The following is a 25574-nucleotide window of genomic DNA, read 5'->3' on the forward strand; positions in this document are numbered from 1 at the left end:
TGCTGTATGGCAGAAACCAACACAACACTGTAAAGCAATTATCTTCCCATTCAAAATAAATTTTTAAAAATTAAAAAAAATTACCATCAATAAATTTACTTTCTCAAATTTCTATTATAAATTTTTAAAAACCGTAACTATAAAATTCAGAAGCAAAAGTTTTCACATGCGTGCGCTTACTCAAACTTCATTCATGCATTCATTAGATATTTATATAGTACCTACTATGTGCCAGGCAGTATTCTAGGACCCCAGGAACCATCAGTGAACAAATCAGGGAAAAGATCCCTGCCCTTATGGAATTGTACTAGGAGAGACAGACAACAGCAAAAGAAGAATAAGTGAATTATATTGTATATTAAAAAGCATTAGGTATGCCTGGAGAAAAAAATACAGCAAGGTAAGGGGGACTGGAAGTGTAAGGATATTTGGGTGGAAGGCGATTGCAACTTTAAACTGGAAAGTCATATTGTGGGCATCACAGAAAAGCTGATATTTGAGGAGAAACTTGAATGAGGTGGCAGAGGAGCCATGTATATATCTGAGTGTCCCAGACAGAACAGCAAGGGCAAATGTGCTAAAACAGTGTGATCCAGAAACAAAGGAAGCCAGTGTAAGCTGGAGCAGAGGGAGCAAGGGGAGAGGCAGGGTACAAGGACAGAGAGGTGACAGAAATCAGAGCATGTAGGTGCCTGTAGACCACGATAGGTTTTAGGTCGTATTCTGAGTGACATGAGTCTCACTGGAGCAAAGCAGTAAGTTGGAATTCAAAAGAGACCACTCTATCTGCTGGGTTTTAAATCGATCATAGAAGGGCAGGGGTAGAAATGGAAGACCACTTAGGAGACCAGTGCACTAACCCAAGAATCTAGAGAGTTCAAGGGAGAGGAGGACATGATGGTGACACAAAGTTGGCAGCAGAGAAAGATGACAAGTGACCAGATTCCAGATTTATGTTGAAGGGAGAGCCATTAAGATTCCCTGACAGACTGGACGCAGAATGTGAGAGAAAGTGATGGACAATGAGAATGTGAGAGAAAGTGATGTCCTTGGAGTCAAGGACAACTCCAAGGTTTTGTCTTGAGCAAGTGGAGCTGTCATCAATTGAGAAGGGGAAGAGTGTGTGTTGAGTTAGTTTAAGGGAAAAATGGCAGAAGTTCATTTTTTGATTTATTAAGTGTGAGATATCTATTAAGGATACAACTAAGAAGGGTGCAGTTGGATATACAAGATCAGAGTTCAAGACAGTAATCTGGACTGGAGGTTAAAAATTGGAAGTCAGGTAGCTACATATAGATGGTATTTAATATCATGGGGCTGGATGAGATCAAGAGGAAAAGCTGAGAGTCAGAAGAGAAGAGCACCAAAGACTGAGCTCTGGGCATTTAACCATTTGTGGGTTCACTTAAGAGGAACTACTAGCAGGAGAGTAGGAGGAAAACTATGAACGTGGTAACCTGAAATCCAAGTGAAGAGTATGTACCAAGTTTGCTGAAAGGCCAGTTTGACTGGAATGACCAACGAATTTAATAAAGTGAAGGTCATCTGTGATATCTTGACAACTGCCGTGTCAGATGGAGAGAACTGACACCGTGAGTCACAGATGAATGACACTTTCAAAGTTCTACTACACAGAGGAGCAGAAGTGGGGTGGTGGATGGCAGGTGGAGTGGGCAGAGAAGAGGGGAAGTGGGCAATGCTGTTAATTATTTTAAGATACAGTAAAGACTGAATTACCCAGCATTCTCTCAATTATTAACACTAGAATACTATTAAAATCACACTGTTGTAACTGATGAAACTGTATTCACAATGATCTGATCATTACGATTATTCACTGTTTAAAAGACCATGTGAGCAAAGATTTTTTAAAATTGATTATGCCCCATTTCCTCAAGGTGAGCAAATTGGTCCTCTAAAACACAATGAGAATGTAAACTCAGGACAGCTTTTTTGGAGAACCATTAGTTTCAATAGTATCAAAAGTTGAAACCATAATCACTCTCTGATTCAGAGACAGTTCTATGGAAATACATGTACATACAACCAAATGTGTTACATAAGGACTAGCAAAGATGTCTTGTTTCTGCTTTATTGACTATGCCAAAGCCTTTGACTGTGTGGATCACAATAAACTGTGGAAAATTCTGAAAGAGATGGGAATACCAGACCACCTGACCTGCCTCCTGAGAAACCTATATGCAGGTCAGGAAGCAACAGTTAGAACTGGACATGGAACAACAGACTGTTTCCAAATTGGGAAAGGAGTATGTCAAGGCTGTATATTGTCACCCTGCTTATTTAACTTATATGCAGAGTACATCATGAGAAATGCTGGGCTAGAGGAAGCACAAGCTGGAATCAAGATTGCCGGGAGAAATATCAGTAACCTCAGATATGCAGATGACACCACCCTTATGGCAGAAAGTGAAGAAGAACTAAAGAACCTCTTGATGAAAGTAAAAGAGGAGAGCGAGCAAGTTGGCTTAATGCTCAACATTCAGAAAACTAAGACCATGGCATCCGGTCCCATCACTTCATGGCCAATAGATGGGGAAACAGTGGAAACAGTGGCTGACTTTATTTTTCTGGGCTCCAAAATCACTGCAGATGGTGACTGCAGCCATGAAATTAAAAGACACTTACTCCTTGGAAGGAAAGTTATGACCAACCTAGACAGCATATTCGGAGAAGGCAATAGCAACCCACTCCAGTACTCTTGCCTGGAAAATCCCATGGGCGGATCCCATGGGCGGGCAGTCCATGGGGTGGCTACAAGTCGGACTCGACTAAGCGACTTCACTTTCACTTTTCACTTTCATGCACTGGAGAAGGAAATGGCAACCCACTCCAGTGTTCTTGCCTGGAGAATCCCAGGGACGGGGGCGCCTGGTAGGCTGCCGTCTATGGGGTTGCATAGAGTCAGACATGATTGAAGTGACTTAGCAGCAGCAGCAGCAGACAGCATATTAAAAAGCAGAGACATTACTTTGCCAACAAAGGTCCATCTAGTAAAGGCTATGGTTCTTCCTGTGGTCATGTATGGATGTGAGAGTTGGACTGTGAAGAAGGCTGAGCACCGAAGAATTGATGCTTTTGAACTGTGGTGTTGGAGAAGACTCTTGAGAGTCCGTTGGACTGCAAGAAGATCCACCCAATCCATTCTAAAGGAGATCAGTCCTGGCTGTTTATTGGAAGGACTGATGTTGAAGCTGAAACTCCAATACTTTGGCCACCTGATGCGAAGAGCTGACTCATTTGAAAAGAGCTGACTCATTTGACTCCCTGATGCAGGAGGAGAAGGGGACAACAGTGGATAAGGTGGTTGGATGGCATCACCGACTCAATGGACTTGAGTTTGGGTAAACTCTGGGAGTTGGTGATGGACAGGGAGGCCTGGCATCCTGCAGTTCATGGGGTCGCAAAGAGTCAGACACAACTGAGCAACAGAACTGAACTGAAAGATGTCTTGTAATTGAGAAAAAATTCCGAACACTAACAAATCCATTAGTAGGAGAATGGTTAACAATGGTATATCATGCATCTATTTTTAAACAGATGTCTAAGATCCACAAAGTAGAAAAAGAAACTGCAGAGCAAATTTCACTTGGGTAAAAGAAAACATATATACATATCTATGTGAAGGGTACTTCTGAAAAATTCACAAAAAATGGTTATCTCTGGGGAGTTAGGACAGGGAGAAAAAAGAAAGGAAAACTTTCATAGTTGTAATACTTGAACTTTTACCTTCAGAAATACATATATAGTCTAAAAGTTTTAAATATAGATTATAAAAATAAACTAAAGATTCTGTACAGAATTGGAAAAAGCACAAAACAAAAATCTGACAACCAAATGACAAGACAACAAAAACCTAAATGATACTTATGTAACAGTTTAAGGCAAAAATAAAAGATTTAATAAAGAAACACTGAAAGCCCCAGGAATGCAACAGGCATAACTGGTGCCTATGAAGTTCAAAACAGACAGAGGTAGTAGAAACTAAGCCCAGGTTAGGTCAACTTATCTCACAGTCTGATGCACTAAAATATCTCTATTTAGACTATTTATTATAATCCAGGTAGACTATTTATTATTGTATTCCAAATGAATGGAATGCAACTCATTTATGTTAGCAAGAACCCTTTAAAAAAATATATTGAAAATAAAATAAAATTTAAAAAAAAACAAGCAAAAAAATATATTGGTGTCATATTTCTTGACACTTAGCCAAAAAGCACATTTTGAAAAAAGCTTGAGCTTTTTTCCCCTGGTGATTCAGAATCCACCTGCAGTGCGGGAGACCTGGCTTCGATCCCTGGGTAGGGAAGATCCCCTGGAGCAGGAAAATGGCAAGCCACTCCGGTATTCTTGCCTGGAGAATTCCATGGACAGAGGAGCCTGGTGGGCTATAGTCCATGGGGTCGCAAAGAGTTGGACACGACTGAGGAACTAACACCTTCACTTTCATGGAAAATACATTCCAAGCTACAAAAAATGGCTTACAAATGAACCTTAAAAACAATGTGCTTCCAAGTTGAAGATTATCAATGTTCAGATTTTAGGCAACAGACATCCTGAAAACCTGAGCCAAATTAACCTGGACAGTCATTCACTTAATTCAAGATGCAAGACAGGGGAACTCCCTGGTGGTTCAGCGGTTAGGACTGCGCTTTCACTGCCCAGGGCACCACCAGAAAACCCGAAAAATATGCAAGATCACCATCGTGTGGCAAGTGAAGGAAACTGCAGGTTTTTCCAATACAAGAAAGTGAAAATTCCTTCGAGAGCTTCCAGGAACTAGCCAATAGCACTATTTATAAACTCCAGCATTATATATGCATTCTAGCTTAGCCAGAATATGAGGCTGATCAGAAATAGCTCATTCATTTCCCATTTCAACAGATAACAAAGCACAGCAATTCAAAAGATGTATCAAAAAGCTGAATTACAAATAATATTTATAATTAAAGCTTCAAAATGTATTCTGGTAACTGAAAGATTACATGTTCAATGTCACACTTATATTCCTGAAACAGACTATTTCAGAAAGGAACTATAAAGTTTTATACTTCAACAGCCATCATTTAGCTTTTATACACTATTTAAAGAGTATGCAAATGAAAGTTTTTAGACATTATGCTTGGTAAAAGTTGGTAAATTCAAGGTTCTGAAAAGCAGGAAAATGAGTGTGACTTTCAATAAGTATTACACTGAAAAATAACAGATTTTCATCTTACCCCAGTGCCTAACATGGTACCCTGTGCTGTGCTTAGTTGCTTAGTCCTGTCCAATTCTTTGCGACCCCATGGACTATATAACCCTCCAGGCTCCTCTGTCCATGGGGATTCTCCAGACAAGAATACTGGAGTAGGTTGCCATCCCCTCCTCCAGGGGATCTTCACAACCCAGGAATTGAATCCAGGTGTCCCACATTGCAGGCGGATTCTTTACCATCTGAGCCACCAGGGAAGCCCTGCTGCTGCTGCTGCTGCTGCTGCTAAGTCGCTTCAGTCGTGTCCGACTCTATGCGACCCCATAGATGGCAGCCCACCAGGCTCCGCCATCCCTGGAATTCTCTAAGCAAGATCACTGGAGTGGGTTGCCATTTCCTTCTCCAATGCATGAAACTGAGAAGTGAAAGTGAAGTCGCTCAGTTGTGTCCGACCCTCAGCGACCCCATGGACTGCAGCCCACCAGGCTCCTCCGTCCACGGGGTTTTCCAGGCAAGAGTACTGGAGTGGGGTGCCATCGCCTTCTCCGTGGCAAGCCCTAGCCACTGCAAATGCAATCATTTATTGGAGAAAAAAACAACATTATTTGCATGGTCAATAATCAAACAGTAGATGGCTGACCTAGAATTGGTGTTCTATAGGTAGCCTGGGAAACTGAAAATGCTATTTTCACAAATACATCAAGAAATGCAACTTCAAACAAAGTGTAATTTTTCACCTACCAGATGGTGAGAGAAATATTTTGAATTTATGAGTTCCTGTGATTGGCAAGAATAGAGAAAATAAATGGCTTTCATATATTGGTAGTGGAAATATACACAGGTACAGTCTTTTTGGAGGATAATTTGTCACTATTCACATTTTAAATGTACACACACATAGCACTAGTGGTAAAGAACCGGCCTGACAATGCAGGAGACATGAGAGAGGTAGGTTTGATCCCTGGGTTGGGAAGATTCCCTGGAAGAGGGCATGGCAAACCACTCTAGTATTACTGCCTGGAAAATCCCATGGACAGAGGAGCCTGGCAGTATGCAGTCCATAGGGTCGCACAGAATTGGACACGACTGAAGCAAATTAGCACACACCCATTACTCAACAAATTTACTTTTAGGAATCTATTCTACAGAAATACTAGCACATGGATCCAAAGTTAAATGTAATAAGATACACACTGCAATGTTTTTGGGGGGCACCTAGAAGCTTGTGGGATCTAAGTTCCCTGACCAGGGACTGAACCTGGGCCATGGTGGTGAAAACACCAAATCATAAGCACTAGACCACCAGGAAACCCCTTGCAACTTTTTATAACAGTAAAAATCAAACCTAATTATTAATACTGTCCCTTAATGCTGGAATGGATGAACTATGATCCATTTAAACGATGGAATATTATATGTGCAGTCAAAAAAAAAGTTGAAATTCTATGACCTAAATGGGAAAAAAATGAAATGATACTTTATACTGTTAAACGAAAAAAGAAAGTTATAGAATTATAGGTATAAAATACCTCATTAAATAGACAAATAACAACAAAAAACAAAAACTACATGTATGAATACTTGTAATAAGCCTAGAAAATGTCTAGAGGACTCTAGACAGCAATGTACACAGCAAGGTGTTATTTCCTAGGAATGAAAGAAGCTTTCATTTGTTCAATTTGATTTCTTAAGCATCATATGCAATTCTTTTTACAATGAACATTAATTTTTTTAACTGGGGGGGAATAAAAAACTGTTCCTAATGGTGATATTTCTTCTGGAATGAAGTATTTTAGACCAATTAAAATGTTTTAGGACAATATATAACTTTAATAACTTTTTCCCTTAAGGAATTAAAATTGGATTCATGGCCTTTTAAAAAACAATTTAGCTGTATGTCACCAAGCTGTGAAAATTTTATAACTCTTATTAGTATAAGGCATATACTGAGTCTTTTTTTTTAATATACTGAGTCTTAAAGAACATAAAACATTTGCCAATCAAAAAAAAACAAAGCTAAGTCCTCAAGAAAACCCACAACTTGTAGTAGAAAAAAAATTGAATTATTTATCATGAGACCCTAAAATAATCTAGTATCTTTAATCTCTTAATTGTATATCACTGTGATTCTAAAAAACGGGAAGGGGTAGGAGATATTGGGCACTTATGACTCCTCCATTTAATCTTGGAATAAGAGCTTCATTGGACAACACAGCTGCCCTCTAACTCTCCCTACCAGTTCCTGCTTATAAAAAGAGATGTTCCTGAAAGTCAAGTATTTAAGTGTTTGAGAAGCATCAAAGCAAACACACTGATAATCATTACACATAGACAGAATATTAACAATAATTTTAGACTATGATACATATGCACAACATTCAAAGTTTGTTTTTAGTGGGGGAAAACAAAAACCAATAGAGTAAACGATCTTAGCAGAGAACCTAGCTTTCAATCTCAGCTCCATTACCAGCCACCTAACTGAACAAGCCCTTCATTGCTCTTTGGCTGGAGCCAAAGAAAGAAAGAGAAACTATTTTCAAGGTTCCTTACAGCTCTAAAGAAAATCCTATGATCCCACCTTTCTCAACTAGAATTACAAACAAGAGAATTTCTATCCAAAAATATTCAGTTCTAAAAGTAAAAATTTGCTTATACATGAGGTGATGGATATGTTAACTGGATGGGAGGAATCCTTTCATAATGTATACATTTATCTAATAATGATGCTGTACACTTTAAATATTTTACAACTGTATTTGTCAATTATACCTCAATAAAGCTAGAAAAATAAAATAGAAATCTGGCTAGAAAATGTTTAAAAAACACTTTACATAATACATTTCTCCTACTGCCCCTAAGTCTTGTACACTTTAAATATTTCACAACTGTATTTGTCAATTACACCTCATTAAAGCTAGAAAAATAAAATCGAAATCTGGCTAGAAAATGTTTAAAAACACTTTACATAATACGTTTCTTCTACTGCCTCTATGTCTTAGTTGCAGGACTCTCAACATTTATAATACTAAAAGATGCAAAATCTGATCATGTTAACTCATTTCTCTCTTATTTTAAATTCTGTTCAAAACGAGAACGTGTTGCCAGAGGCCAGGGTTGGGAGGTGGCGAAATGGGTGAAGGTGCTCAAAAGGTAAAAACTATGAGATAATTAAGTTCTGGGGATGTAATGTACAGCATGGTGACTGTACTTAACAATATGTATTGTATATTTGAAAACTGTTAACACAGTAGAACTTAAAAGTTCATATCACAAGAAAAACATGTAATTACGTGAGGTGACTAATGTTAAGCTATATCATTCTGCAATATATAGGTATACCAAATCATTATGCTATATACTTTGGACTAACACCATGTTACAAGTCAATTATATCTCAAAACTGTGAAAAAATGACAAAGAGCTGAACACTGAATATTGTCTTAAAGGTCTTTTCTCAAGCAAATATAATGATGAATTAAACTGTTTAATGAAACTTCAATATTGAAAAACAAATCTTTCAAAAATGATCTTATGAATACATCTAATTATCCTATTCATTATTTCATTCAATCAATATGCTAAGCACCCACTATGTGTCGGGCACTGTAGTATTTCAACTTCTTTCTACTATCTAAAATAAAAGTCAGAGTACGAGAATCTTACCAACATGGCCTCCTCCGATGGTGTATGTCTTCCCAGATCCAGTCTGTCCATAGGCAAAAACAGTTGCATTATAGCCCTCAATGAGTGACAACACTAATGGCTTTATACAGGTATTATAAACTTCATCTTGAGTGGAATTTTTGCCAAAAACAAAATCAAAAGTAAAGATTCTATCTCTCCCAATGATAATTTGTTGGGTGTTTGGAATAACTCTCACACAAGCTTGATGATTATGAAGAACTTCTTTGCACAGCAGAGGTCTAATTCTTATAGCAACTTTAACTGGTATTTCTTCCATGGCAGCTTAGATTTTACTAAATAGATTTTCTACTTAATATCCATCATCTAGTGTGAGACACATCCATTTTACGTAAGATCTGGACCCCTGTGTATCAAAATAAAAACAAAATTTAGTTATTGACTCTTCTTTCCTAATACACTAACCATCTTCTAAAGCAAAGTCAATTAGAGCAGGCTTTATTCCAATATAAGATAGCTACAAAGAGTAAATCTGTCTAGAAAAAGTATACCTATATAATTTATAAATGAAACAATACAATGTCCAGCTTTGCAGCAAAATAATTTAGGGGGTGGGAGCCATGAGTTAGTAAATGATAAAGCAAAGTGATAAGTGAATGGGATTCAATCATGCCATTCTTTCTATAACGGTTAATATGTTTCCCAGCTCATTTATTTAAATATTGAATAACTGGGGAGTTAGAAACATACAGCAAGGAAATAACTGGTAATTGTACATATGTACACAAGTAGTACAAAGCAAACCCTTATATTAGACTTCACAGCTATGTACTGAAAAATAACATCTCCCCTTTGTCACAAATGTTAGAAATTAATCCATGAAAACAGTTTAAAGGATTTCTATAAATCAATGTAAATTTTAAATGAAACTTTTTATTCAAAGATAACCAAAACTAACAGAAAAACTGTTGTTTCATTCATAAATTATGTGGTACTTTTTCTAAAATTCTCTGGTAGGATTAATACACTAAAAATTAAATTGGTAGCTATATTTACAATGAACCTGAAAAATAAATTAAGAAAACAATTCCATTTACAATAACATTAGAAAGAATCAAATGCTCAGGAATATATTTAACAAAAGACATGTAAAACTTACACTCTGAAAACTACAAAATATTGTTGAAACTAAAGAAGAGATAAATAAATGGAAAAACATCTCCTGTTCATGAACTGGAAAGCTTAAAATGGCAATATTCCTCAAACTGCTCTCAAGATTAAACAGAATGCCTATCAAAATCCCAGCTGACTTCTTTGTAGAAATTGAAAAGCTGATTCTAAATTCAAGGAACACAGAATAGCAAATACAATACTGAAAAAGGACAAAGTTGGAGGATATACTTCCCCAATTTCATAACCAGGCAACAGTAATCAAGACAGTATGGTACAGGAACAAAAACAGAAATATAGATCAATAATTGGATAAACTGCTCAGAGATAAACTCACCCACCTATGGTCACCTAATTTCTATGACAAAGAGGGCAAAGACATACAATGGAGAAAGACAGACTCTTCAATAAGTGGTGAGGGGAAAACTGGACATCTAATGTAAAAGAATGAAATTACAACACTCCCTAACACCATACACAAAAATAAACTCAAAATGGATTAAAGACCTAACTCTTAGAGAAAAACATAGGCAGAACACTCTGACATAAATCACAGTAAGATCTTTTCTGACTCACCTCCCAGAGTAATAAAAATAAAGAAATGAGACCTAATTAAACTTAAAAGCTTTTTGCATAGCAAAAGAAACCATAAACAAAACAAAAAAACAACCCATAGAAAGGGAGGAAAGTATTTGCAAGTGAAGCAACTGACAAAGGATTAATCTTGAAAACTGTATACAAACGGCTCCTGTAACTCAATTAAAAAAAAAACAAAAAACACACAACCCAACCAAAAAAATGGGCAGAAGATTTAAATAAACATTTCTCCAAGGAAGATATACAGATGGCTAAAAAACACAGAAAAGATGCTAAATATCACTAATTAGGGAAGTGCAAATCAAATAAAAACTACAACAAGGTATCACCTCACACTGTCAGAATGGCCATCATCAAAAAATCTACAAACAATAAATGCTGGAGAGGGTGTGAAGAAAAAGAGAATGCTCTTACACTGTTGGTGGGAATGTAAATTGATATGGTCACTATGGAGAACAGTATGGAGGTTTCTTAAAAAACTAAAAACAGAAGTACCATACTTGATCCAGCAATCCCACCCTGGGCATACACTTGGACAAAACCATAATTCAAAACGATATATGCACCCCAATGTTCACTGCAGCACTATTTACAACAGCCAGGATATGGAAGCAATCTAAATGTTCATCAACAGAGGAATGGATAAGAAGATATGGTACATACAAAATACAATGGAATATTACTCAGACATAAAAAGGAACAAAATTGGGACATTTCCATAGATGTGTATGGACCTAGAGACCTATAGAGTGAAGCAAGTCAGAAAAATAAATATCATATATTAATACATATATGTGGAATCTGAAAAAATTGGTATAGACAATCTTATTTACAAAGCAGAAATAGAGACACAGACAGAACAAACATATAGATACCAGTGGGAAGAGGGGTGTGTGGGATGAATTGGGAGACTGAGATTGTGATTGACATATATACACTATTGAAACTATGTATAAAATAGATAGTTAATGAGACCCTACTGTACAGCACAAGGAACTCTACTCAATGATCTGTGGTGACCAAAATGGAAAAGGAAACTAAAAATGAGGGGATATATGGCTTCCTTGATGGCTCAGTGGTAAAAAATCTGCCTGTAATGCAAGAGATATGAGTGCAATCCCTGAGTTGAGAAGATCTCCTGGAGAAGGAACTGGCAACCCACTCCAGTATTCTCACCTAGGAAATCCCATGGGCAGAGGAGTTTGGCAGGCTACAGTCCACTGGGTCACAAAAGGGTTGGACACAATGTAGTGACTAAACAACAAAACAGCTGATTCATTTTGCTGTACAGGAGAAACTAATACAACATTGTAAAGCAAGTATATACTACAAAAGCCTTAAAAGAAAACACAAGGGTAATTCATTGTTGAATTGAATTTAGCAATGGTTTCTCATTTATGTCACCAAAAGCAAAAGCAATAGCAAGAAGTGGTAAAAGGAAAAGTAGATAAAATGAACTCAATCAAATTAAAAGTTTGTACCCCAAAGGATACTACCAAGAAAATGAAAAGATAGCCGCACTATTCACAACAATCAAGACATGGAAATAACCCAAATGTTCATCAATAGATAAATGCATAAAGAAGATGTGGTATGTATAGACAATGGAATACTACTCAGCCATAAAAAAAGGAAAATAATACCATTTGCAGCAACATAGATAGACTTAGAGATTATCATACAAAATGAAGTAAGTTAGAAAAATACAAGTACATATGGTATCACTTGTATGTGGAATCTAAAATATGACACAAATTAACTCATCTACAAAACAAAGACTCATAGACATAGAGAACAGATCTGCAGTTGTCAAGGTGGAGAGAGGATGAGGGAAGAACAGAGTGGGAGTTTAAGGGTTGCTGCTGCTGCTGCTGAGTCGCTTCAGTCGTGTCCGACTCTGTGCGACCCCATAGACGGCAGCCCACCAGGCTCCCCTGTCCCTGGGATTCTCCAGGCAAGAACACTGGAGTGGGTTGCCATTTCCTTCTCCAATGCATGAAAGTGAAAAGTGAAAGTGAAGTCACTCAGTCATGTCTGACTCTTAGCGACCCCATGGACTGCAGCCTACCAGGCTCCTCCGTCCATGGGATTTTCCAGGCAAGAGTACTGGAGTGGGGTGCCATTGCCTTCTCCAGTTTAGGGTTAGTAGATGCAAACTATTATATATAGAATGGATGAACAACAAGGTCCTACTGTATAGCACTGTAACTGTATTCAATATCCTGTGATAAATCATAATGGAAAAGAAAGTGTGTGTGTGTGTGTGTATATATATATATCTGAATCACTTTGCTATATAGCAGAAATTAACATAACACTGTAAATCAACTATACTCCAATAAAAATTTTAAAAAGGAATATAAAAAAAATACAATATTGATAACAGAAAAAAAAAAAAGTGAAAAGAATTTAATGTTACTGTTGTTTAGTCGCCCAGTCATGTCTGACTCTTCTGTGACCCCATGAATTGGGATTCTCCAGGAAAAGAATACTGGATTGAGTTGCCATTTCTTTCTCCAAGAGATCTTCTTGACCCAGGGGTCGAATCTGCATCTCCTGCATTGGCAGGAGATCCTATACTGCTGAGCCACAGGAGAAAATACTTGCAAGTCATATATATAATAACCATTTGTGTCTAGAATATATAAAGAACTATTACAATTCAGAAGGAAAAAAAAAAAAAATTTAAAAGTGGGCAAAAGATCTGAAAAGAGAGTTTTTCAACGATGATATAAAAATGCCCAGGGGGCTTCCCTGGTGGTCCAGTGGTTAAGAATCTGCCTTGGAATGCAAGGTACTCGGGTTCAATCCCTGGTCCAGGAAGATTCCACATGCTGTGGGGCAACTAGGCCCATGTGCCACAATTACTGAGCCCTTGGCCTAGAGCCCACAAGAGAAGCCACCGCAATGAGAAGCCCTTGCACTACAACAAAGAGTAAGTAGCCCCAGCTTACCGCAACTAGAGAAATCCAGGGCAAATCAACAAAGACCAAGCAGAAAATAAATAATAAATAAATAAAATTATGTAGTGTAGTGGTTAGTTGCTCAGTCATGTCCGACTCTTTGATATCCCAAGGACTGTAGCCCACCAGGCTCCTCCGTCCATGGAATTTTCCCGGCAAGAATATCGGAGCAGGTTGCTGTTCTCTTCTCCAGGGGATCTTCCCTACCCAGGGATCAAACCTGGATCTCCAGTTTTGCGGGCAGATTCTTTACCATCTCAGTGACCAGGGAAGACCATAATAAATAAATTTTATTTATATAAAATTATATATATATAAACACAATCAGATATCACTTTATACCCACTGACATAGCTATAAAAAAGATCACGTAAGTGTTGGCAAGAAGGTAGAGAATATGGAACCCTTATGGGAATACACCGGAGAAGGCAATGGCACCCCACTCCAGAACTCTTGCCTGGAAAACCCCATGGACGGAGGAGCCTGGTGGGCTGCAGTCCATGGGGTCTCGAAGAGTAGGACACGACTGAGCGACTTCACTTTCACTTTTCACTTTCATGCATTGGAGAAATGGCACTCCACTCCAGTGTTCTTGCCTGGAGAATCCCAGGGACAGGGGAGACTGGTGGGCTGCCGTCTACGGGGTCACACAGAGTCAGACACGACTGAAGTGACTTAGCATAGCACGGGAATACCAATGATACAGCCGCTTTGGAATAGTCTGTGTGAGTGTGCAAAGTTGCTTCAATTGTGTTTGGCTCTTTTCGACTCCATGGACTGTAGCCTGCCAGGCTCCTCTGTCCATGAGATTCTCCAGGCAAGAATACTGGAGTCGGTTGCCATGCCCTCTCCAGTGGGAACAGGCTGGCGCTCAAAATGTTAAACACACAGTTATCACTTCACCCAGCAATGCTACTCTCAAGTGTATTTCCCAAAGAAACAAAAACATATGTTGACATAAAAAGTTGTAAAAGAATGTTCACAGTCTTGTTCGTATAAAAGAGAAAAAGGAAGTAACAAACAAGTTATCTATGTTTAAATGCAGATGAAAAGTAATCAATTTGGGGTGGGGCTGAGCCCTATGGAGAAGGGCTTTCTAGTAACTGAGCAGACTAATGGACTAAAATAATATTTTCAGCACTACATGCAATGAAAATGCTAATTAAGACACATTTAGTATTCACTAGCCTTTAAAAAGAACTCTGCAGTAGTACTGTGCATTTATAATTCGGGGAGTGGACAGTCTGAAAAGGATCACAGTAACAAAAAAACATTTACATCACTGTACTAAGAGCCCAATGAGAGTTAAAATAGCCCAGCTCCCTTGGGCTATAAAATCCCAAAACAGAGTCAACAAACTATTCTTAATGGCCAAAGAGATGCACTTAACCTTGGCAGTTTTAATCATTCTAGTCAAATTCTGCACTGAAAAAACAAATACTCATAAATATGGTGAATCTTTTCTTGGATAATAAAGGACTATAGAACATTTGGTATTGGAAAATTTTCCAAAGAAACTACAGGGATGTAGTATGATTTAGTTCTTCCAAATGTCTCTGAACACCTATATTAGGAGTTTTTATCACACAGATTAGTTTTTTTTAATACCATCACATTAAAACAAAACAGTCTATGTTAAGCTAAACCTAACTACTTCCAATAAAATTGCTAATAAAAGGTACAAGTGTAATTGAGATGTTTTCACTTTATTGATTTTTTAAATAGGAGTATCTATAAACAATCTGAATCTAAAGGCCACAGAAATCCACCTACTATAATCACTAAAAACCAATAAAGGCCCATAAAATATAGCTAGCCAAAAAAAAAAAAAAATCAGTATAAAAGAATTTATTTTTCTTTAAAAATCCATAGTACTCATACTTCTTTAGATACTGATCAAATACAGCCATCAGAAGCATATATATTATCTCACCAATAAATCTGAAGAAAGGTAAAATATGATTGGCTGGTGATATTTACGCACACTCAATGGAGTTCTGAAATATGAGCAAAGGAAGGAGAAATGTTTGATTACTGATGCCGTTACTGATTAGAAAAGTGTCTCCAAATACCGTAGTCATCTTGTGCCTCTGGCTTTTCAACAGTAGTGATTATCTAGAAATTGTAGTTTGTAAGTAATAAATTTTTTCGTAAGAAACTTTCTGGCAAATGAGTAGTGAGTCTCATAAGGATCTCAGAAAAGGCCGCAAATGCGTAAAGAACTAGACGAAGAAGACAGGAAGCAAAGATAGGGAAACCACGAAGCTTTTCAAACTGGGAGGGGGCGAAGTTTTCTTTTAAAAAATGTTTCAAAGAAAGAATTTGGGCACCCTTACTCTCTCAAGTATCTCCTGCTGTAAGGGAGAGGGCTTTCAGACTTCTGCAGAGCTTAGAATGCAGCAAAGTTCCAACAATGGAAAAAAGGAGGCCTGTGACAAAACGAAACCCCCAAGGAGAGTGGGCCTTTCCCGTCCCTCTTCAGATCCCACAGCTGGAAGTATGAACACAAGATAATACACAAGATAATACACAAGATCCCCCCGTGCGGCTCGGTCCGGGGTTCCCGCGCGTCCCTATTCCTCAAGCCCCTCTATCTCACGGGGCACCCAAGTTCCCCGGCCACTCGCCGGGGGACCCCAACAACGACCTCAGGCCCCTCGGGCGCCCTCCTCCGTCCTGCTGACGCCCCAGCCGCCCACCCCGCCAGCCAAGCCTCGGCGGGTCCCAGTCCCTCTCCTCCCAACGGCCTGCCGAGGACGCCGGCGCAGAGGACGCGCTGTCGCCGCACCAGACCCGGACCTCCAGCCCGGCCCGGACCGCCTGCCACTCACAGACCGGTTCGAGAAAGCCCGTCTCAGGCGGCCAGCGCAGCGCAGGACTTCTCGGCTTCACTTCACTCGGCCGCGCCGCCGCTACCGCCGCTGCCCGCGCCTTTTGTTGTTATGGGTTCTCCCGGCAACCGGCGAAGCTCGTGCTGACGTGCCCCCGCCCGTCAGGGCGTCGGCGGCTCCCGGGCCCCACCCCTGTCTCCCAAGCTCCGCTCCTGGACCCGCCCCGTGAGGGAGGAGCCAAGAACCGGCCGCCTCCCAGATTCACTCCAAAGTAAAACCCACTGAACCCTCTCACAGTGATCAGGCAAAGTAACCCTCCACGAGTTTATAAGGTGATTACGAGAAAGATTCACATTGCTTTCAGTATTTTAGCTACCAATTCTGTTTATTTTTATTGAAGTTAATTAAGTTCATAAAATGAACCATTTTATTTATTTATTTTTGTATATAAACACTATTAAAATGGAATAAAGAAAAGCATACAATTCTATCTGAACTAAATTAAATACATTTTTAAAAAGTTACCAGAATACATTTATTCATAAAATAACATTTGTATGGCTTATGAAATTCATCTTATGAAATTCTTTGATATCATTTCACGTATTTCAACAAACTGAGGAGAAAGTTTGTTTTTTTTTTTTTTCATGTTTCAATGCCATTCTCCCAAATCTTCCCACCCTCTCCCTCTCCCACAGAGTCCATAAGACTGTTCTATACATCAGTGTCTCTTTTGCTGTCTCGTATACAGGGTTATCGTTACCATCTTTCTAAATTCCATATATATGCGTTAGTATACTGTATTGGTGTTTTTCCTTCTGGCTTACTTCACTCCCACTATTGGTGGGAATGCAAACTAGTACAGCCACTATGGAGAACAGTGTGGAGATTCCTTAAAAAACTGGAAATAGAACTGCCTTATGATCCAGCAATCCCACTGCTGGGCATACACACTGAGGAAACCAGAAGGGAAAGAGACATGTGTACCCCAATGTTCATCGCAGCACTGTTTATAATAGCCAGGACATGGAAGCAACCTAGATGTCCATCAGCAGATGAATGGATAAGAAAGCTGTGGTACATATACACAATGGAGTATTACTCAGCCATTAAAAAGAATACATTTGAATCAGTTCTAATGAGGTGGATGAAACTGGAGCCTATTATACAAAATGAACCATTTTAAGGTGTACAATTCAATGGCATTTTAGACATTCACAGTGTTGTACAACCATAACCTCTATTTCCAAAACATTTCCATCATTCCAAAAGGAAAACCCCATACTGGTTAGCAATACTCCTCCTATTCCTCTCTCCCCCAGTCACTGGAGACCACTAATCACCTTTCTAAGGATTTACCTGATTTGGGCATTTCATAGTCATAGAATCATACAATTTGTGGCCTTGTGCTGGCTCTTTTTTTTTTTTTTTTTTTTGCTAAAAACAATTCCCAGGTTTACTCCTGTAGTAGCAAGTATCAGGACTTTTGTTCCTTATTGTGGCTGAATAATATTCCGTCATGAGGACATACTACATTTTATGTATCCATTTATCAATTAATGGACACGTGGTTTATTTCCACTTCAGGAATACTATAAATGATTCTGCTATGAACATGATATACAGGTATCTGTTTAATGTCTTTCAGTTCTTTAAGGTATAGACCTCACAATAAGAGGTGAGGTCTTAAGAGGCCTCTTAAGACCTTCTCTCTCAAGAGGCTGTAAGAGTGACCCAGAGAGTCTAGGGAAATGGCACCAAGTGGAAAATGGCCTTCTGGTTGGACACGACTTGGGGAGGAAGCTGTCTGTATCTCTAGCCTGAAGCAAAGTAATTGAATGGCAGCACAGGGAGGGCCCTGGAGTGGAACAGCCTACACTACCACCATTTGTTAGGGTAAGAACCTGTGATTTTCCTGTTTTCCATCTTGCCCTCACAAATCCATCCTGTACACCTGCTATGCAGGACACAAACCTGACCACAAATCTGCCTTTTGCCTATACTGTTTTTGCAATGTTATGGAGAATATTACTACTTAGCAGCTGGAATGAGAAATCCATGTATGAAGAGGCACAATTTTGCTGAGAAGATGCTTTGTTAGCCTACACCCAGGAGGAAGTTATGGAGAAGGCAATGGCACCCCACTCCAGTACTTTTGCCTGGAAAATCCCATGGATGGAGGAGTCTGATAGGCTGTAGTCCATGGGGTCGCTAAGAGTCGGACACAACTGAGCGACTTCACTTTCACTTTTCACTTTACTGCACTGGAGAAGGAAATGGCAACCCACTCCAGTGGTCTTGCCTGGAGAATCCCAGGGATGGGGAGCCTGGTGGGCTGCCGTCTATGGGATTGCACAGAGTCGGACGAGACTGAAGTGACTTAGCAGCAGTTAGCAGGAGGAAGTTAAGCCTCCTGAGAGTGACTTGGTAGGTATTCAGGCTTCAGAGAAGAGGATGGTGATGCTCATATGAACCTAGAGAGGAATTATTTGACTGTTCTTGAGAAGGAATGAGAAAGACTTGGAGGAAGCCTGAGATGTCAGGAAGAGGCTGAGAGGATGAATCAGACAGAAAGGAAAGGCTAGCTGATAAAGGAATTCCAGGGAGAACAGACATGGCTAAAGGGGATCTTTAGGTTGTATAACCCCTTCCTCACTCTCCCCTGCAAAATATTCAGTGAAGTCTACATTACTAACCAAAGTATTTGTGACACAAATTGTTTGTAACAACTTGAAGATCTGCCAGCCTCTAAGTCAAGTCTGGTGTTGGACAAAAACCACATGAACCTAGAAGGCAGAGAAGAAAGCTGAAATCTGGCTTACATGTCAATGATGTTTTACTTCACTAATAAACCAAAGCAATGTAAATTAAAATAATAAACCATTTTACCTATAAAATTGGTAACAACTTTTTATAAGTAACAGGCAAGCATTCAATGAGACAGACTTTTTTTTAAACCTTTTGACTACGCCACATGACTGCCCTACTCGACTTGTGTGATCTTAGTCCCCGCCAGGGATCAAACCCATGTCCCCTGCATTGGCAGTGAGCAGTCTTAACCACTGAACCACCAGGGAAGTCCCCAAGATGGATTTTTATACATAATCCCACCTCTTGTCATTTCTCCAAAGAAAATAAAAATATAAATAATCATGCAGAAGGGTATTCATTATGGTATTATGTGTAACAGCAAAAACTTTGAATCAGTTACATGTATGTTCAAGGAAAGGTATCCCTAAATTAACAATAGTACATTTATAAAAGAGAATGTTATGTACATATTGAAATTCAATTTTACAAGAACTTGATATAGGAAAATGCCTACAAATTAAGCATATAAAATACTATCTAGTGTTCTCATCTGAAGAATTGGAATAGAAGTCATCCCTACTTCATAGAATTGTTGTAAAGTTTGAAAGGTGGAACTAATTGTAAAGCAAGGACTCAAAAATTATTAGGTACCTAGAATAATGGTGGCATTTTTCTCAAACTTGTTCAGGGGAGAAACACACACATATATATACATATATAAAAACAAGAAATAGTTAAAATGTTCAACAAAGTTCATCAAAATAACCATCATTAAAACTGAGTTAAAGGTCATTTTATAATTTAATCAACTAGGGTCTTGATTCAATGAACAAAACCCAATTCTGGAATACTTAAGAAAAAAAAAGACTTCATTGAAAAGTGTATCACTAAAATGCTTTATGTTACAAGTAGTGGCAATGCCAAGTCATATCTTGACTTTATATTTCAGTTCATATAACTTGAAATGAAATATGAAAAATCAGTCTTAGAATTGGTAAAATAGAACATATTCCTACATATTCATGAGGACCTCTATTCTGTGGCATTAATTTATTATTTCTGCACCAATACCGTACTGCTTTAATTACTATAACTTTGCCCTATATTTTGCTGATAGGGGAAGCTGTTCCTCATTATTCTAACTTTTTTTTTTACTATTCTTGGCATTTCTCCTCCAGAAGAACTTTTGAATCAGTTTGACAATTTCCAGAAGAAAGTTCCATTGAGATTTTTTAATTGGAATTTCAATTAAATTTTAAAAACCTATAACTTTACCTTTATAAATGGCTCTTTATGAAAAAGATAAAATGCTTCTCATGATAAAGTCCACTCTTCTTGACATGATATACAAGGCCTTTCATAATCTACTTTTTTCTTACCTTTCTAGATGCCCTGCTATTTCTAAATTTCTTTCAAGAAGATATAGTAACTTATTTATATTTATTTTTAAAATTTTGGCGGCACTGGGTCTTCTGTTGCAGCACTCAGGCTTCTCTAGTTGCAGCACAGGAACTTACTTCCCTCTCAGCATGTGAGATCTTAGTTCCCCAACCAAGTATCATACCTGCATCCCTTTCATTGGAAAGTAGATTCTTAACCACTGGATCACCAGGGAAGTCCCCCGGCTATTTCTTGCCTCACATTTTAATTCTCCAGCATCAGCAGAAACTATATATCATTCATTTTTATGTCATTTATTTTTTATTATCATTTATTTATTTATATTTTATCATTGTTGAGCATAGTCAGCATTTAATACACAATAAATACTAAGCTCATCTCAGAGACACAGTAAATATTTATGGGAATTAAAAAAAAAAAGAGAACAAGTAATTTGCTCAAGGCTACATGGTCAGTAAGTGGCAGAAGCGAGACTGAAGCCTATACGTGGCAGTTGACAAAGTCAACACTGCCTCCTCAGAGACTGAGGTCAGCTATAGCTTTCTACATAATGCACAGCACGCCTCTCTCTTTCTCTCTGTGTCCTTCTCTCTCCCCTATTTACTCAAATCAGGATCCAAACATGATCCACATGTAGCATTTCGTTGACATGTTCCTTAATTCTCTTTTAGTCATTCGCCACCTTTTTAAAAATTATGATTAAATACACAATAACATTGGGCTTCCCTGGTGGCTCAGAGGGTGAAGTGTCTGCCTGCAGTGCAGGAGACCTGGGTCCAATCCCCAGGTCGGGAAGATCCCCTGGAGAAGGAAATAGCAACTCACTCTCGTACTCTTGCCTGGAAAATTCCACGGACAGAGGAACCTGGTAGGCTACAGTCCATGGGATTGCAAAGAGTCACATGTGACTAAGCAACTTCACTTCTTCACACAGTAACATAAAATTTATCATCTTGACCATTTTTAAGTATGCAGTTGAGTAGTCTTAAGTCCATTCACATTGTTGTTCAACAATCTCCAGAACTTTATATCTTGCAAAATTGAAACTCTATACCCAGTAAACAATTCCCCATTCATCCCTTTTGCCTCTGGAAACCACAGTTCTACTTGTCTGTATGAATTTGACTACCCTAGGTACTTCATATATGTGGAATCTTATAGTATTTGTTCTTTTGTGACTGTCTTATTAATTTAGCATCATATCCTCAAGCTTTACCCATGTTGTAGCATATGTCAGAATTTCCTTCCTTTTTAAGGCTAATATTCCATTGTATGGATGTAGCATATTTTGTTCAGAGAAGGCAATGGCACCCCATTCCAGTACTCTTGCCTGGAAAATCCCATGGACGGAGGAGCCTGGTGGGCTGCAGTCCATGGGGTTGCATAGAGTCGGACGCGACTGAAGCTACTTAGCAGCAGCAGCAGCATATTTTGTTAATCCATTCATCTCTTGTTGGACACAGGTTGCTTCCAGTTTTTGGCTATTGTAAATAATGCTGCTAAGAACAAAACTGTACAACTATTTCTTCAAGATCCTGGTTTCAGTTCTTTGGGGTATATACTCCAAATGGAATTGCTAGATCGTGTGGTAGTCCTATCTTTAATTTTTTGAGGAACTGCCAAATTGTTTTCATAGCAGCTCTACCATTTTGCAATCCCATCAACAGTGCACAAGGGACCCAATTTCTCCACATCCTCACCAACCCTGCCACCCCACTTTTTAAAATCACTTGCCTGTTGAAGAAACTGTGCCATTTGTCCTTTAGAATGTCTCACATTCTAGATTTGGCAATTGCCTCTTTGTGTTACCATTTAACAGGTTCCTCTCTTTCCTACATTTCCTGTAAACTACATTTCCTGTAGATCTAGATTCTTGATTAGATTCAGGCTCAATTTTTCTGGCAAGAATAATTCATAGACAGAGCTGTGTACTTCCCTATTCAACACATCAGGAGGCATATAATGTCTGAGTGTCCCACTTCCGGTGATGTTAAGATTACTAGTGAGTTCAGGTGCTTTCAGCCTAATCCATCCATTTAAAATTTCCCCATCAATATTTTACCTAACGGTTTTAACAACCATTGATGATTATTTTACAGATCCATTATTAGGAGTTCATTAGGAATTCCAAAATGGTAATGTTCTAATATTCTTTTTTGCATTTATTAGCTAGAATTGTTCTATAAAGAAGTTTCCCTCTATCAAATTATCCTAAAATGCAGTTAGTAGAGGACCCATGCTTGATTTTTTTTCTCTTCTATTTATCCATTTTGAGAATAATGAATTGATCCCTACCAAAGTAGACCAACAGGGTTTCTTTTTTTGGATTCAGTAGGAGTGATTATCAACTCATAGAAGTTTATACTTTTTATTTGCTTTCCAAATACCATTTTCACCCTTCAAATATTTCTAGACTTCTTATTAAGTACCACTGTGACTTACTGTTTCTTTTCATTTGAATCCAGGCTTCATGAATATTGTCAAGTTTTAATCATTGAATTCCATTCCTACAACCAAATAATATTGATTAATTCATATCCCAACCAACCCTCAGTCTTCCTGAGAATGTTGAAATAGAAATGGCAAGGGAAGGGAGAGAGTTATTATATTATTTTCAACTCCATTAGGAAATTCAGTCAGTTCTTTCCTTAGACCAACTCAGAATATAAGACTTACTTGTTTCCTAGCTGTTCAACGGTTCCCAAATTGAAATGATCCCCACCTGGTGACAAATTCTGATTACACAAAGGTATAGAAGATAAAGTTGTTTGGACTGCCTACCATCTCTTTTCCTTTCTATAAGCAGACCTCCCCTATTTATTCAAGAACTACCCCTATTCCTTGGCTCAGATGGTAAAGGATCGCCTGCAATACAGGAGACCCAGGGTTCCAGAAGGTCATGGAAACCCACTCCAGTATTCTTGCCTGGAGAATCCCATGGACAGAGGAGCCTGGCAGCTACAGTCCAGAGGGTTGCACAGAGTCAGACACGACAGAAGCGACTTAGCACACACAGATGTACCCCTGCAAATTCATTGGAAGGACTGATGCTGAAGCTGAAACTCTAATACTTTGGCCACCTGATTCAAAAAACTGACTCATTAGAAAAGACCCTGATGCTGGGAAAGATTTAAGGTGGGAGGAGAAGGGGACAACAGAGGATGAGTTGCCTGGATGGCATCACTGACTTGATGGACATGAGTTTAAGTAGGCTCCAGGAGTTGGTGATAGACGGGGAAGCCTTGACAGGAAGTCCTTGAGGTCACAAACAGTCGGACACGATTGAGTGACTGAACAGAACTGAACTGAATGTATCCCTACTCCACCTGCTAGGCCAGCCAATCACTTGGCTCTTACCCCAGGCCCCAGGCAGGGGACCTGGGACTCGAGCCAGGCTAATTAGCCAGCTACAGAGTTTTTTGTATGGACTATTGGCAAAGATTTGCACTCTGTTGCCTGTGCTGCTGCTGCTGCTGCTGCTAAGTCGCTTCAGTCATGTCCAACTCTGTGTGACCCCATAGACGGCAGCCCACCAGGCTCCCCCAGTCCCTGGGATTCTCCAGGCAAGAACATCACTAGCTATTAGAGTCATCTCTTCCAACAGAGCAAAAATGTGTAATCTTTGTGCATTTTAATCTATTGACCATAACTGGGCATTGCTAAGGCCAGCTCTTTCCCTGGATTTATTTATTTTTTTTAATCATTATATTTCCTTTTTCATTAAACTAGTTTGAGTCTGGTTTTTTCCACTCAAAACTAAAACACCCTTAACCCAATGGGAGAAATCAAAACAGAAAGGAAAAGAAAAGAAAAAGGAAAAGAAGGGATATAGTGAATGGGAAAAAAGAGAAACTTGGATGAATGCCACTATAATAAATTCTCCAAACTTCCAATTGCTTTAGTCAATGAGTCTTATACCTGAAAGGAATCATACAAATTACTTAGCCCCATTATATTTTATTAATTTCTTACTTTATATTTGATATCCCTAAGTTAGACAAAAATTACTTTGCCATATTATTTATTCATGCTTGTATTAGGGTCCTCCAGAGAAACAGAGCCAATATATTTACAGAGAGATAGATGTAGATCGAAATTTAGACCTATAATCTATATGTTTGTCCATCCATCCATCCAATCATTCATCCATCCATTCATCTATCTAGAGAGAAAGAGAGATGTATTTTAAGGAATAGGCTCATGTGATTGTGGGGGCTATCAAGTCTGAAATCCATTGGGCAGACTAGCAAATTGTAACTTCAGATGAGTTGATGTCTTGAGTCTAAAATCTTCAGGGCAGAGCAGCAAGTGGGAAACTCAGACAGGTTTTCTATGTTTTAGCCTTGAGGCAGAGTTGTTTGTTCCTTCTTCTGGAAAGCTCAGTCTTTGCCCTGAAGGCCTTCAACTGATTGGTTGAAGCCCCTGCATTATGGCGTGTAATTGCTTTACTCAAGTCTATTGATTATAAATATTAATTATATCTGAAAAATATCTTCACAGCAACATCTAGACTAATGTTTGACCAACCAGCTGGGCACCCTTGCCTAATCAAGCTGACATAAAATTAACCACCACAGTGTTGTCCTACCTCAACCGGTAAGTAACTAGAGACATGCATATATTTTATAAAATGATACAAAAAGAAAATTAGAATCAGAACCAGAGACTCAGACTATCCTCCTGCCTATGTAAATTAAACAGGCATAAAGATTTTAACTGATTTGTTCAAAAGCTGATAATAGAACCAAGACAATGAACATATGATGATTCTCCTTAGGACAACCCAGACTCTTGGATCTTAACACTAGGTATTTTATCTGTGGAGAACTCACAACTCTGGACTTCCTTACTTTGAGGGTGATTACCTCCCATGGTTTGAGAGCAAATAAAAATGTTACCTACGCCACAACAGCCTTTTTTGTTCCCAGTGAACACACAAGCACA

At 38.7% G+C, this 25574-nt stretch overlaps 1 protein-coding gene across 5 annotated transcripts in view; it reads right to left on the reverse strand.

Moving 5' to 3' along the window:
* KIF27 (kinesin family member 27) overlaps window positions 1-16512 on the reverse strand; it is a 94212-nt gene extending 77700 nt beyond the window's left edge. For 2 of the 5 annotated variants that reach the window (XM_061426045.1, XM_061426041.1), the window contains exons 1-2: window positions 16423-16511; window positions 8879-9263 (exon numbers count right to left, since the gene is read on the reverse strand). In XM_061426045.1, the coding sequence (XP_061282029.1) occupies window positions 8879-9176 (298 nt within the window). In that variant the 5' untranslated portion in view covers window positions 9177-9263; window positions 16423-16511. Of the gene's footprint in view, window positions 1-8878; window positions 9264-11800; window positions 12539-15923; window positions 16079-16418 lie in introns of those variants that run through there. The other 3 variants (XM_061426044.1, XM_061426043.1, XM_061426042.1) reach the window with 3 other exon arrangements.
* Between the last annotated feature and the right edge of the window lie 9062 nt (window positions 16513-25574).

The sequence above is a fragment of the Bos javanicus genome, chromosome 8 (genome assembly GCF_032452875.1).
Source record: "Bos javanicus breed banteng chromosome 8, ARS-OSU_banteng_1.0, whole genome shotgun sequence".
Taxonomy (NCBI): domain Eukaryota; kingdom Metazoa; phylum Chordata; class Mammalia; order Artiodactyla; family Bovidae; genus Bos; species Bos javanicus.